Consider the following 16,317-nt stretch of genomic DNA (forward strand, 5'->3'; position numbering starts at 1 on the left):
CTTGCTTGCTGCCACTGCCTTTGGCAGCAGGCTTCCATTGGCTCTTTCAATCTCACAAATACGTCGCGGGAGGGGGATAAAGGACCGGTGCGCCTTTAACATTTGATTTTACAGCATGTTCTGTTTCTTCTGCGTCCTCCGATTAAAGCAAATTTGCATGCAAATTTTTAAATTTTCAATGCTTTCACTGGCTGTAGTCTGCTTTTAGGCGTTCGTGCGCTTTTTATGCTTGTAGAGTTGTATTTAGTGCGCATGAGTTTTGAGTACGCTTAAATCGATAGATTTCCATATTTTGTGTTTACCTCGGCCTCTTATACCAATAATTGCATTACAGAGATTTTTATAAATAAGCTTGTGGGTGGTTTGGAAAATTTGATCTCGAACTATAGCTTACTGAATCTGATAAGCGCTTTTTGTTTTGTATTTTTTTCATTTATTTATTATGAAAATCGCTTCATAGTTTGTAAAAAGTCACATTGTTTGTTGGTTTTTTTTAGCTAGTGTATGTATGGTGGGAGAAAGGTTGCGAATTCAGATAAAAAATGTTGATTTAAAATTGAAATTTGTTAAAAGTAGATAAATTACTTTTAAATTAAAAAGTCATAATTAAAAAAAATAATATAAATTGTAAATAAAACGAAGAGTATTTAATTATTCATCAATAATTATTTTGTCGCCTTAATAGTTATCCCCACCAGATGTAATACATTTATGCCAACGATTTCTTTCAATCCTCGAAACATTTTCCATAAGCACTTTGGTGAAGACTTTTAGCTCCTTGATCGAATTTTTTCATCTCTTCCTTGAACGGAAAACAGGTTCCACGGAGCGGCAATTTCAGTTTGGGGAACAAGAAAAAATTACAGAAAGTTGATCGTTGGCATACATTGTGTTTTTGCCTTTAAATTCGGTCACAATCGTGGCTTTATGCGATAGTGCATTATCAACGTGCAAAATCCATGAATTTTTCTTCCATAATTTCGGCCGTTTTATTTTTTTATTTATACGTCAAATATTTTTTTTTGGTTTCAGTGCGGCTTTTCCTTCATTTCGATGATTTTTGACTGCTTTGCATGTCAAATTTATAAACTCATGTCTCATCGGCAGTTGTAATGCTTTCCTTGAATGCAGAATCAGAATTCAGATGCTCAAGCATGTCCAAAGAGAACTTTTTACGATACTATTTTTGAAAAAAAAATCAGCTTTATCGGGACTTGTCGAGCAAGAACACGTTTCATATGCAAAATATCCAGCAAAATCATTCGAACGGACTATCTCTTGCCATCTCTCTAATACTGCCTGACGATTCTCAAGCACTATATCCTTCCCTTTTTTAAAATTTCCATATTTTCATCAGTTCAAAAGCTTAAATGTCGTCCAGAACGAGGTATTTATGTCTTCAACGGTCTCTCGATCATCTTTGAAGACTTTGTACCACTCGTGGGCTTGTGCTTTTGATAAAACTGAAACACCGTAAGCCTTTCTCCAGCTTGACAACGATTCCGCTCACGAAATTTGGTTAGAAGAACAAAACTTGAGACTATTCTTTGTTCGATATTTTTATCCATTGTAAAAATCGCAACGCTATACTGAGGTGTACCGACTTAAGCAACTACTGTAAACAAACTGGTTGACAGATCACTCTCATATTTGGCATAGTAACTGAGAGCAGTCCTACCAACTTAACACAATATTTTGTTTTGAAATATCATTTACACGGAAACTTTAATTACAATATCCGAATGCATTTTTGTCACAATGTATAAACACGACAAACATATTTTTATAAGTTTGCAATCTGGTATTTAGTATAAAATTTATATTTTAAATTTTTTAACCGATTTTTAGGATTAAAAATTTATTCTTAATTTTAATTTCATACTAAATTCAAGCTTTCCTGTAATTTTTTATTATTCAAAATTATAACATTTTCCATCGGTATCCTTTAGTAACCTAAATGTCCAGAGGAATAATTTTCCGGATAATTTTAAAATTTAGAATTATTGTTATTTAACATTTTTTGAAAGTGGTTTTAACTATAGAAGCAAATGTTCGAAAAAAATTATGAAAATGAGTGTGAAATATTTTTTTTTTAAATTATTAGTATGGTATTAGGGTAAAATAACATTCTATAGTTTAGTTCAGCAAATGATTTTTCATGATATTTCTTCATACATAACTATATTTTTATAAACCTTTCGTAAATAATTTCTATGGCACACAGCAACAGCGAGGGAAAACTCAACAAAGCGCAGTTTCAATGACAGCATACTTTCAATATTAGCTATTATACTTGCTGAGAATATAACTTTATATAATATAAGGTTATAATTTTGTTGCTAATCAAAAAGTTCTACCACTCCTTTTGGAAAGTATGCTCATTTCGTTTTCTTTTTCAAAATTTAAAATCGGAACGTGCCAAGCATTGCAAAGTAATAATAAACCGAGAAATAAAATTGTAGCACGTAATTTATGTTACTCACACACATACACCTACATACATATGTATTTGTTTGTGTATAATAATAATAATAATGATAAAAAATCGCTTCCCATAAATTCAGCATCCGCAAATTTAATTTCCGATTTTCTAATAATTTCCTCTTATTTTCTTTTCGCATTTTCATTTCAGCATTGAAAAATAATAAATCGATACGAACTTCGTGCGCATCAATCACATAACAGACGTTAAGTCACGCAAACGCTTTCGCAGCGACATCGACAGTGACAATAACAATAACAACTGTCCTTCCATTTCTACGCTACGACGCTAGACTACCACCGACACATCACATCAGTCATGGCGTACGCATTTACTGCAACCGCAACAACTACCACTACCAGTCGAGCAGCACACTCACCTGTGGCGCCTGGCACGACGCGTATGGCGTCACTCAAACCGCTGCGTAGCTTACAGCAATTGCTGCTGCCATTCAAAATCATCGCCATCATCAGCATTGTGTCGTCAGCGTCGCCGCTGTCGTTGATCAGCATGACGCAGGCTAAACACCTGTCAGCGGATGTTGGTGTTAGTAGCGCTGTAGCGGCGCTTGACGACGCCGCTTATGCCGCTTCTGTGCCGTCGGTCGCCTCCTCCTCATCCTATTATGGCGCTTATCAGTTTCAACGTTTCGCAATGGAACCGCAAGATCAAACGGCTGTGGTGGGTGCACGTGTAACGCTACCGTGTCGCGTCATCAACAAACAGGGTGTGCTGCAGTGGACCAAAGATGATTTCGGTTTGGGTACGTCACGTGATTTGGGCGGTTTTGAACGTTACTCAATGATTGGTAGCGATGAGGAGGGCGATTACTCATTGGATATTTATCCGGTGATGCTGGACGACGATGCACGCTATCAGTGCCAAGTGAGTCCGGGGCCAGAGGGTCAGCCGGCTATACGGTCGACTTTTGCCACGATAACAGTGTTGGTGCCACCCGAAGCGCCAAAGATTACGCAAGGTGAAGTGATTTACACGACCGAGGATCGTAAGGTGGACATTGAGTGCGTGTCGGTGGGTGGCAAACCGGCTTCAGAGGTAAGTTGAAATACTATTTTGTAACTTTGATATGATTTGGAACATACGTGGGTAGAAGTTGGGTCTAGATAGTTCATTCTGTTTGTCTTTAATTTTGTGCAGCACATGATTTTTCATAATATTTCTTCATACATAACTTTTTTTGGGCCAAACACCATCAACTTGTGGAAAGGTGATATTTATCCTGAATTCACCGATATTTAAAGTTCCTTTTCGCTTTTTAATAAAAGGTGATTCCAACCTTCTAACGGAGAGTTTTCTCAAAATAAAGTGTGAAAATAATAACAAATTTTAACGAACTGCTCGGAGCAGCTAATTGGAAGAAGGAAATTCTTTAAGTCAGAAACAAAGTGCCTCAAATTTCAACCCAAAATGAGGAAAAAGACGCAGCTCCAAATAGAAGTAACCTCAAATGCTTTACTTTGAATTTTGTTTAGTTTACCCTTAAAATTATATGCTGAACTATGTAAGTTAACTTAACGGTGATTTAGATTTGCTATAATATTCCTACCAAATTTGGTATTCAAGCTAACCTTTTTAGACCTAAGCAGAACTTTTAGTTTTGAATATGGCACCATTTTGTATGCAATACAATTCAACTTCCGCTAACTGTAAATCCATATATGTTATGAAAGCGTACGAACACCAAATATTCCACACTTGTTACCACAGTCAACACATTTACTTTCGAGAGCAACAACTAAAACGTATTGAAACACAAATTGAAATGTGCCTATAACGAGAGCATTGCTTCACCACCCCACACACACCTCAACGGGCAAAGCATTTGCTTTCATTTAAAAGCTGAGGGGTGCGCAAACAAGAAGCTGCCAAAAAAAATATAAAAAAGCTATAAGCCAACGAATTTCAACGCTATCGCTGTAAAAATGCCAACTCATCACGCCCCCGCTAGCGCTTTACCCAAACCAGCGCAAATAAAAGCGAATATTTGCGTATCAGCAACGCACACACCCGCGCACCGGTGTCTGTGGTATCCAGCTATTTTGCACCTCAACGACATATTTGTGCAATTTATGTTTTAATTTGTTATCCTTTTTACCATTTGCTTGGATTCGTAAAACTGCACGCCAATCCCCGCCCACAATCCATACAGCTGTCATCAGCATAAAGCTAACCACACATCAGCACGCTTTTACAATTTGATCCTCACACGCTTATCCCTTAGTCCGTGCTGCTGTTTTGTACAATATTTCCGTTCATTTATTCACCCGTTCACTTACTGTTTATTTATTTGTCTTATATATATTTACATATTTGCATATACATATGTATATATATGTTTGATGTGCACTTTTGTTTGCAGATAACGTGGATTGATGGACTCGGCAACGTTATAACGAGCGACATTGACTACACCACGCTGCAAATGCCGGATGAGCGCCGCTTCACCGCCCAATCGACGTTGCGGTTGACACCGAAAAAGGAGCATCACAATACGACATTCACTTGTCAGGCGCAAAATACGGCGGATCGCACATATCGCTCGGCGCGTATACGTGTGGAGGTGAGTTGAGACGGTCATGTGACGGAAGTCGACTGTAGTTGCATGCATATACTATATGTCTATATAGCCATATATTACATACATCTATATATCATCTGTATATCTGCAAGCAACTCAATTTGCTCGGCTCTACAATTAAGCCATGCACAAACTTGTTTGTATGTACAAGTAATTGTATAATAGTGCATATACCGCATATTAGTTTTTTTAGTTAGAGTATTGGTTCAGAATTTCAATCATCGAATAATCTCCAATCATTTTAATTATTTGTAGAGGAAGGATTCATATAAAATGCTTTTAGGCAAAAGATTTGTTTAACAATCAGCTGTTATACTTGCTTCTGTTCATCAGCTAATTGCTATATTATCAATGCACACAACCAGTTTTACAGCTTGGACGACAACCCGCAGAGTTGTATTCCAGTGTTAACTCGATTTGAATTCGTTGAAGTATTAATGTGGTAAAATAAGATTTTTATTTTATATAGCAAATCGATTTAATTAGTGCTGCTATCGAACAAAGGTCGATCAATTCATCAATCAATTCCTATATGAAAAGGCTATTAGCATAAACTCTTATTTACAAAAAAATATTATTTACGAATAAAAACGAAAACGTTATTGTCAGTATACGAAATCAAAGGATGGTAATTGATAGACATATTTATCATTTAGCTCAAAATTATATTTTTAATAATAATAATTTTTTATTTTTTTAAACCTGAACGCAGTTTTATATATATAAATATATTTTATTCAATTTTTTTTAACATAATTAAGATATAAGCAATCCTATATTTTAAGTTGAATGAAATTGGAAACAACGTGCTAAATTTTACTAAAATCTGATTGGTAGTTTGGGACTTTACCCCGGACAAAATGTTGTCACATTATATATATCACGTTGTTTGCCCGCAATGGACTCCTAAACTACCGAACCGATTTTAGTAATATTTAGCACACTGCGTGCAGTTCTAACCAACTTAGAAAATAGGATGGTAAAAAATATTCATAAATAAAAAACTACAATGAAAGCTTTATTAAATGGACGCTCTATTATGCGGACATCTCCATTAACCATCCACATTGTTGATGTTTATTAAGTACAATCTATTGAGCGAACAACTTTGTTAACTAAACAGAACGGCTGGTAATCAGACAATGAGAAATTTATTTGTATGAAGATATTCAAAATTAAACCTCCAGTACAGTCCATTAGTTTCTTACACTGACAAGAACGTTTTCGCATGTATTCGTAAATAAAATTTTCCCTGTACTGAATAGTTTATTATACGAATAATGGTATAAAATGTATACATAACACAGCAACATGTGATCGGATCCACTAGTTTTTATATAATATATAAAGACATAGTTCATACCATAACGAACTCATTAATTATTCTAGTTTTTGCTCAGGATTAACAAAAATCGAAAAGATTCAACCCTTAGTCTAGAAAATCCATAATTTTTTATTCGAAGCTTTTAGAAAAACTTTAAATAAGCCATTTTATAGCCCTCTCAATTTAAGTACAATCATGTTTAGGTTTAAATTTAATTTAGAAATTGAAATTCCTATAGGAATTTATAGTTTGGTTCTCAACATTCTGGAACATTTTGTTTCCATACATAAGATCAAATGTAAATAATATCCCAATATCCTTTATTTACGTATGTTAAATAACTAAATAGGTCATACATTTTTCTCATACTAGTTGGATTACTATGTAAAAAATGTTTCCCGTTGCGTTACACCTTTAAGAGCATTAAAGCATTAGTATGTTAGGTCTTGGAGTATGACAGATTCGATTTTTAACAGTTTGATATTTAAGCAGTTCAGTCTGTAGACTTTTTGAGCCGATTTCATAAGACAAATCAGTTCCTTTATTTCCGATAGATGTATCTTTTAACCTACGAATTTCTATATGCATAAACAAAGCGATAAACAATTTATCAAACACTCCATAGGCGGTCGTCGGCGAACATTTAGGGATCCGTTCACATGGCAGATGGGCTTAAATAATCTGAAAATACTCTACCAATCTACTTCTACCAACGACTATCAACACAGAAATTTGAGAGATGTTTCCGCGTTAGGGGCATTCGTGCTCGTTGTAGATATCTGTGCTGTAAAGAACTATATTTAGTTTTGAGAAGTAGTTTGGAAAGAAGCGATTATTTATAAAGTTGAACGGTGGGTTAGTTACGTAAACTTTTGCCCAATATGTAAAATGCAAAATTTTGAACTATTGCCAAATATGTATATAGTACAATAAGGGGCCAACAAGGTGTTAGTATATATACATAGATGTTAAGACTTATAAAAGACGAGCTAAAAAATCAAATTTAAGTTCTCAGAAAGGTATTTAGGAAACATAAAAAAAATCTCTACTTCATTTTCTCTCATACCTTATGCAAATACATATATCTACTATCATATCCATACACACATATCATATTTACATCTGGTATATCGTTTTATACAAAGTACAGTTACATGCTGCTACAAAACCGGTTTAAATTGGAGCTTTCAACTGTCACAACAGCAGCTCACACAATTCACAGCAATTTTCTAAACGCTACTTCCATGCGACTCATTTTGACTTTTCTTATTTTTTATCCATTTTTAAGGTAAAATACGCACCGAAAGTTAAAGTGAACATAATTGGCGGCGCGTTGGAGGATGGACGTATACCGGAGTTTGCACAGGTGCGATTAGAGTGCAAAGCGGATGCCAATCCCAGTGATCTGCGCTATCGCTGGTTCATCAACGATGAACCAATTGTTGGTGGACAAAAAACCGAGATGGTGAGTTACAACAAAAGCAATGCATATGCATAGATTTAAGTCTTTTTTGTTATTGTTACAAAGAACTAGCGCATAGCAAATTCATTGGAGCGTTTTATAGTATTTGAGTGAACAGCGTCACATCATTGGAGGGGTGGGGGCTACATGCGCGTAGATTGGGTGTGGAGTGAATTGTAGAATAGGTAGTTAGCTGCGGTGTGAGGCAGTGAATGGGAGTGCACTCGGTTGAGTTGAGGTTAATGTGGAGTGGCAGTTGCTGTTGCACGCCTCAAATGTTAGTTTTGTTATTGTAGCTAGCTGTCACGCCTGCCAGCGCTGTGCCCGATAATTCGCGTAACACAAGCCAATCATATGACCATGCAACAACAACAAAAGCGTTAGACATTTTCAGATTGCGTTCGCCATACACCAGCGTCAGTAGCGCATATGTATTTGTAGAGCAAATGTTGCACATACATACCTATTATTTTCGCTGCTGCCATAGCGATTACGCGATCGCTGATTGTTACGTGTGGCAAGCGAAATGTTGCAACCTAAATGTGTAGAATTAGAGACACTAGCAAACAGTTAGAAAGTAGCAACCAGTTTGGCAGTTGCAGCTGCTTTTATTGCCCCCAGGCAGACGCAATGCCGCTTTGTGGGTGCGGGTGGTGAAGAGCAAAAGCAAGCGCAGGAGAGTTGCCCCGTTGCCGCAACGATCATAATCATTTGATGCGATGACAAATGGTATCGCTGCAATTTTGCGCCGTTGAAAGCTTGACGCTTAACATTGAACGGTTTTTGTTGCAGAAATTCATATATTTGTTGTTGTTCTTGTTCTTAGATAGCGCACACTCACTTAACTTATTGCAGTTAATTTCAGCAGCGTTCGTCTAAAGGGTAATTAACGATCTACATTCTGCGCGTCACAACACTCTGCCTCATCGGCCATATTAAATAGCGTACAACAACAACAATAAAAAACTGGTTGAATGAGAAGCTGCTATCGTCATCACCAGCTGCGTAGCTTCTGTGGCAATTTGAAGCGCTTGTTGCTGCGGTATATTTGGCGCATATTTGGCTAGAAAATGATCGCACATAAAGGCTTATGTACATATGAGCTAACAGTTAGAACACACAAAAGTATATACATATGTAAATATTAGGGTGGTCAAAAAAAAATTTTTTTTGTTGAATACCGTAAAAAATTTGGTGCGCGAGTGATAAATTGTATAACATAATAAAATTTCTGATCTTTGTATACATATGTATATTAGGGTGAGCCGAAAAAAATTAAATATTTTTTTAGATAAAAATATTGTCCGAGAGTCATCAACTGTATTACTAAAAGAATTTTTGAGTCGTTCTTTGATGATGATGATGAAAACTTTCAAAAATTATCTTAAAAATTTAAAGTTCAGACTGATATCTCAAAACCTGAGAGACATGTTTGCATTTATAGAGGCAAGCGAATATGCTCGACTGGTCTGGTAAGGTATATACAATAAAAATTTAATTTTTTTGGCTCACCCTAATATATATACTTGCTACGTAAACCAGTCCTTTGCAATTGAAAAACAAAACACCCATGAATACTACATTGCAGTTAGAACCACCCAAAACAGGCTGCTCACCACTCCATCCCTCCGTCAGTACCCCTAGCAGAGAACGCAAATTATTTGCTAAACTGCGCACCAGTCTCTATATGCTACTTGCCACTTGCAATCAGTTGATCAGCAGCTGCCAGCGAATGCAATTTTCACAACAATTACAGCCGTGCGCCACTTCCCCTTCACGTTTGTGCAAAATATATACATGTACAAAAGTATGCGTATGTATATATATTTATTTATTTATATGTATGCATATGTGCTTCCGTGTGTGGCCAAAACAGGCTCCTCGCTCTCATAATTTGTTATGGCTGAAAATATGTTGAATCGCAGCCGTATGCACAGCCGTCTCGCGGCGCTAAATTATGTGGCACGATTAAAAGTGGCTTTGAAAAACGTTTTCATATCAATTGTAAACTGGTTAGATAATGCCTACAGACCGCATAACAATCTCTTGCAGTCGTTGAACGTTTTAGTATTTAAGTTCACTGTGATTGGTAGATCTTCATTGGGACTTCTTGATTTCTGCTGCGGCGCTGTTCTTTATATTTACGAGCACTTATTTGTGTATTTTAATTACCCAAAGAGACGTGCGCCGCGTTCTGAAATATGTGTGCACTTATGTACATATGTATGTGTGCATGTACGAATGTATGTACTATTATATGCATGTGGTGCGTCTAACTGGACCCGACAACTAGTCAGAACCGCGGATTGTATGATTGTTATTAGCAGCCATTTCCATCATTACATTGCTTATGCAAGTGTCTGGCGACAGATAGCAGCCATTGCTAGTTAAGTGCTGATAAGCATAATTAGTGGTTACTCATACGCCCCGTATGACAGAAAATTTATATGCATTAGAAGAATTTTAAACTCGATTTGCATTTATGCAATAATAATTATAATTAATTGATAAATTGTTAGCGTTTTGAGATATTGCGCACTGCTGCAATTAACATGCGGTAATTTATTTAATTATGATTAAATCATAAATCCTACAATATACATGTGGTAGTACGTAAATATTTATATAAAAATATATTTTTTTTTTTAATAAAAAAATATTTTTGTTTTCATTTCATATTTTAAATAAATATATTTTGGCGTTCTCCAATGCAGGTTATTCGAAACGTCACAAGAAAATTTCATGATGCCATTGTCAAGTGCGAAGTGCAAAACTCAGTGGGCAAGAGTGAAGATAGCGAGACGCTGGATATCAGTTGTAAGTAAACAAGTTAATATTTATAAAAATATGAAATGAAAAGTTGTAAGTAATTTATAATATATATTTATATATCGGGTAGTCGAAAAAGTATTTTCGTATTTTGTCAATAGTTATTTCAGTATATATACAATAATAATATAAACTAATTTCAATAACCAATATATCTACTAATTATTTTATAATATACATACATAAATATTTTTTAACTTTTTCAGATGCACCCAGCTTTCGTCAGCGTCCGCAATCGATTGAAGCCGACATTGGCACTTTGGTGTCTTTGGGCTGTGAAGTGGACGGCAATCCGACGCCAGATATTGTATGGATACAGCATCCAAGCGATAGGGTGAGTCAATTTTTATATACTAGCTATACTAAGCGATAACTTTTCATTGTAAAATAAAAATAGATAATTTCTAAAAAATTTTATAAAATTTGTGCACCAAAAAGCACAAAATCGCATGCAATATTGCTCGATTCTTATTAAACAGCTGTAGTATTGAGAAATTCCATTGCATTATATTTCTAACAACTATTTTTCGCTTTTCTTCGCCTCACTTGCAGGTCGTTGGCATCAATTCCAATCTCACCTTTACCGTTAGCAATGAAACAGCTGGCCGCTACTATTGCAAAGCCAATGTGCCTGGCTACAAAGAAATCAGCACCGATGCGTATGTTTACCTGAAGGGTTCGCCCACCATTTACTCGCCGCCATATCAATTCGGTTGGGTGGGTGATACGGCGCGCCTTGAATGTTCCGCAACATCGGTGCCACGTGCGCGTCACGTCTCGTGGACATTTAATGGACATGAAATCAGCGCTGAATACGGACACGACTACTCAATACTGGTGGATCCGGTGCCGGGTGGCGTTAAATCGACTCTGATCATTCGTGACAGTCAGGCGTATCATTATGGCAAATACAATTGCACAGTGGTGAACGATTATGGCAACGATGTGTTGGAAATCAATTTGCAAGCACAAAGTGAGTACTTTCACCCACTTTTCAACCATATACCTTATAAGTGTGTGTGTGTGTGTATGATTGTGGAGGCAATTGCTTCCATAAACGATGCATGTGGGTACAGCATTGCTGCCTGAGGTGTGAGGTGTGCGTGAAAAATTGGTTGATGATTGCTTAGCATATTATAGTAAGACATCTATTATAACAACATGATACATATATGTTAAGAATTTAATTAAACTAATAACCAAATAGTCACCAATCGAAAATCATTGATATATGTAAGTATTTAATATATAAAAATAAGTGCTATATTTTAAAGTCATTTTTTTCAAAAGAAAGAAACTTTTGTATAATGGGGTCTTAACATAAAAATTCGTAAAGGTAAACAATTTTTTAAGATAGTATTTACACCATAGAATCAACCGGGTAGACGTAGATCGTTATATATATATGGCCCCTATGCAAACACAAATACTGAATATAAAGGTATACTCGTAGTCCTTTCACCAGAAATCTGTGAATCTGTTTCACGCCTAATAGCTCCGAATTAAGCACCTCCAGCTATGTCTATAAAGCTATCCCTGATGCTGGCACCATAAAATCAGGTGTCGTGTGGAAATAATTTCATTCTGAACATTAAGTCTGGAGAAATATTGACCCATGCTCCCATTGTTTGCTTATAAAATCACATTATATTATCGAAACATTCTCAATTGAATTATCTATGCTCGCCGCTATATACAATAAAATATGAATCATTAAGGCAGCGATTTGCTTTTATATATGTGTACGTATATGTGTGCAGTAGGAAACAAGAACCGATGTTTATACATTTATATTTGTGAGTAAAAAATATCTCATACTTCGACACTTCTTATTCGAATTTCTCTGCTTTCGAGAAGTAGGTGATATAGTGTCTCGATCATAAAAAGGCAAAACTGAGCATTTGCTGTAGTACAAATAACTCTCTCAATCATGAGTGACCTCTAAACATTGTAACAAATGCTCCTGTTTTATCATCAGATCAATTGTTTATCTCTCGAGGCATTTCATTCACGAATCTATAGCCAGTATTATTTCTTAATGCTCTATCCTATAGTATCTATCAGCGATATATTACCTTTCCTTTGCCATATCCTTCTAGAGGGGACTTTTTTAAGCCGTGGGGTGAAGTGGCATCCATAATCCCATTTAACGAGCCATTTAGCCCTTGCACATTCACACTATTCTCTGCAGTTCTCGGGCTTCCTGCTACCTAGACTTTTTATAGAAAAGCAGAGCCATGTCCACGCGGTTGATATATCAAATGAAAGTCTTCCAGTTAATAAAATGTGATTTTATGACAAGGAATGGAGGAACCGGCCAAAATTTGCCTAGCCTAAATATATGAAATTAAATTATTTTTACCACTGATTTTATGACGTAGATAATTATGAATATATGTGGAAGCTTAAGAGATGGGAATATTTTATTGTACGAAATGGCTGAAGCAGTTTCTCAGATTCCTATCGGGAAAACTCAGACCCTTATATTCAGTTTAGCCGCTATACCTTAAGTAAATCTAATCATTTCGATTGGCTCTGAGATTCCAATATTACTCATCTTTTAGTACGTAGATATTCAGTTCAGAGAAAATCATACGTTTGGTAATAATTTATATCGGTTCAGCGTCTTTTATGTCGTCTACGTTTTCCGATATCCCATTTCGATATCCCATTATTTAACATACCTTATATTAAATTAATAAATAATTAATGAATTACTTATAAATAGATATTTAAAACATTATTTTCCTCACTCTTGTATCCACAGAAACCATCTCGCCCATGATGATCATCATTGGTGGCACCTCCGTGGTCGGCTGTGCTATGGTGCTCATCATTATCATTATAATCTATTTCAAGTGTAAGAAGCGCACCAAACTACCACCGGCCGATGTGATAAGCGAACATCAGATAAGTAAGAATGGCGGTGTAGCTTGTAAAATGGAAGCCGGCGATCGCACCTCCAATTACAGTGATCTGAAAGTGGACATATCCGGCGGCTATGTACCCTATGGCGATTACTCAACACACTATAGCCCGCCACCACAATATCTCACTACTTGCTCCACCAAATCGAATGGCAGTTCGACAATATTACAAAATAATCATCATAATCATTTGCAACAACAACATATGCAACAAACACTACAACATCATCAACAAACACCACCACCACAAACTGTGCCAATGACCTTCCTCTCGAACGGCAGTGCGAGCGGCAGCCTGACGAGTAGTATTGTCGGTTCGCGCGAAATACGCCAAGACAACGGTCTACCGAGTTTGCAATCCACCACAGCGTCTGTGGTGAGCTCCTCGCCGAATGGCAGCTGTAGTAATCAGAGCACCGCGACGCATGTCATCTCCAGTTCGGTGGCGATGAGTGTGGATCCACGTTATAGCGCCATTTACGGTAATCCTTATTTGAGATCGTCAAATTCATCGCTGCTGCCACCACCAACAGCGGTTTAGAGCGTCTATCTGAGCGCCTTAGAGAGTCAATGTAAGTTATGTGTAGGTACATACATATGTATATGAAGTGAGCATAATATTTCATATGGTAAATAGTCCCGTTAGAAATGAAAGACTGATCTCAAAATCATTAAAAACCGTTAGAATGGCTAGCAATGTGGACATAGGGTAAGTAAGTGTTATGTTTCTATATAATCTAAGCTATTGTCATAATTTAGTTTGTTTTGGAAATTTTTTATAAATTATTACGCTTTAAAGTCAAATATTGCAGAGTTCTCGAATAATATTTTATTTCATATTTATTTACTCAAAGCTTTTCAGGCAATGCCAATGTTGCTTCTTAAACTTCTGCTTTTGAATTTCATTTGATGTACTGGCAAATTTCGCACACAATTTCAAAAATAAAAGTGTTTTATGTCTTTTTAGAAATAAACTCCACACTCACATAACTCCATCCAGATTAAAATATCAGCAACTGAATTGCTATGCTGACATTAGCAGTGGTTGCTAAGCTTGCAATTTCATTGTGTGTGGCATAAATTATGAATGTGCGATGGAGAGAGTATTTATATAGTTTGCTGAGGAAATGAAAAATGTGCGAAAAAATGTGCAAAACGGTGTGTGTTTTCAAGTTCAAGGTGAAGGTTGCGAAAATTACCGTAAGTAGCTCAGAAAGGCCTGATGTGTAATATTTTTTGGCAGGGAAAGGTCATAGGTGGGCTTTTACTCCAACAAAGCGAAAACTTTTCCGCTTACGAAAGCAGTTAGAAAAGTACCGTGAAAGTAATAACGCAAGTTTTGCAATGTTAGCAACTGTAATGAGCATAGGCTATGCTCTTAATTTTTTCTCTGAGACTTTAAGCAAAAATGTTTGGGGAAAATATAATATAATGTATATTATTATTAGGGGACATGTTAGTAAGCATGAGATAAAGTTGAGACCAAAGCTGAAATGCTTTCTTAGACGCATAGTATTCAATATTGCATAATATCTGCCAAGTCTTAATATAACTTAAGGGATCGTCTCAGTGTGACCCTCCGAAAGATAACTGATTTTCGCAATTTTTTTTTTTTTTGATGTTGTGATTAACTAATCGGTCCGGTTTTTTTTTCTAGAAATAAATACATTCATGCCAAATACAAATGATTATTACTTATTTGGTGTTTAATAGTTAAATAAATTGTTGAAATCACACTTAAAAAACAGGTCCTGCACGATATCCGAGATTTCGGCTGCAATTTTGATTTAAAACAAAAATTTCAAAAATCGCCCTATGAAGACTTTTTTTTTTAATTTTACAAAATGGCGGCGGTTCGAACAAAAAGCATCTAATTTGTCCTTTTTCGACAGTTTTTCATAGAAAAAAATAAGAAGATTTAAAAAATTTATTCTCTCCAAATTTGAACTAAATTTGAGAGTGGAAATCGTGTTGAAAAACACCATTCTGAGAAAAACGCTTTTAAATATTAGCATATTTTCTAAAAACTCTTTATATAAATTTATGGTGATATTCTAGTTGAGAAGCTTGAATTTTGAATAATTTTATAATTTTTTTTTTATATTTTTATTAAATTATGCATTCTTTAAGTAAAGTCCGCGACATACTACATAGAGCTAACAGGTCAATTGAAAAGTCCCCAGTCTACTATATATTTTTTGGCAAATTTCGTTTTTTTTCTTTTCAACATATTTTTCTTCAAGTGTGATACACTGATTATAGCACCTCTCCGACTTTTCGATATAATTTTTTTGCAGTACGATTTATTCTTTGCTTCAAAATATGCCCTCAATTTCGTCGATCACCGTTTCACTCCAAGCAAATTTCGTCTCTGCGAGCATTATGTATAAAAAAAGTTAATTTTCACTTCACTTCACTTCATTTTTGTGTTGAACTTGATTAGTCTGATTGTATTGAGCGCCTATTCTTTAAATTGCTGTAACTCACAAATAGTTTGAGACATCGGCTTAAAAATTTAGTATGTTATTTGTAAAGGTATAAATTATCAAAATATGAAAAGAAACGAAAATCGAATTTTTCAAAATTTCAGAAAAAATTCGAAAATCGATTTTTTCAAAATTTTCGAAAAATTCGAAAATCAATTCCTTCAAAATTTAACAACCTTAAGATCATTGCAACTTCTGATTATTGAAA

At 35.6% G+C, this 16,317-nt stretch overlaps 1 protein-coding gene across 1 annotated transcript; it reads left to right on the forward strand.

The window, feature by feature from the left end:
• Positions 1-2,649: 2,649 nt before the first annotated feature.
• LOC120774415 (irregular chiasm C-roughest protein) lies at positions 2,650-15,841 on the forward strand. The gene is made up of 7 exons (XM_040104042.1): positions 2,650-3,538; positions 4,863-5,063; positions 7,694-7,870; positions 10,582-10,684; positions 10,903-11,030; positions 11,249-11,669; positions 13,464-15,841. The coding sequence occupies exons 1-7, from the start codon at positions 2,801-2,803 to the stop codon at positions 14,162-14,164; spliced, it is 2,469 nt and encodes an 822-aa protein (XP_039959976.1). The 5' UTR covers positions 2,650-2,800; the 3' UTR covers positions 14,165-15,841.
• The last annotated feature ends 476 nt before the right edge of the window (positions 15,842-16,317 follow it).

This window comes from Bactrocera tryoni, chromosome 4, assembly GCF_016617805.1.
Source record: "Bactrocera tryoni isolate S06 chromosome 4, CSIRO_BtryS06_freeze2, whole genome shotgun sequence".
Taxonomy (NCBI): Eukaryota; Metazoa; Arthropoda; class Insecta; order Diptera; family Tephritidae; genus Bactrocera; species Bactrocera tryoni.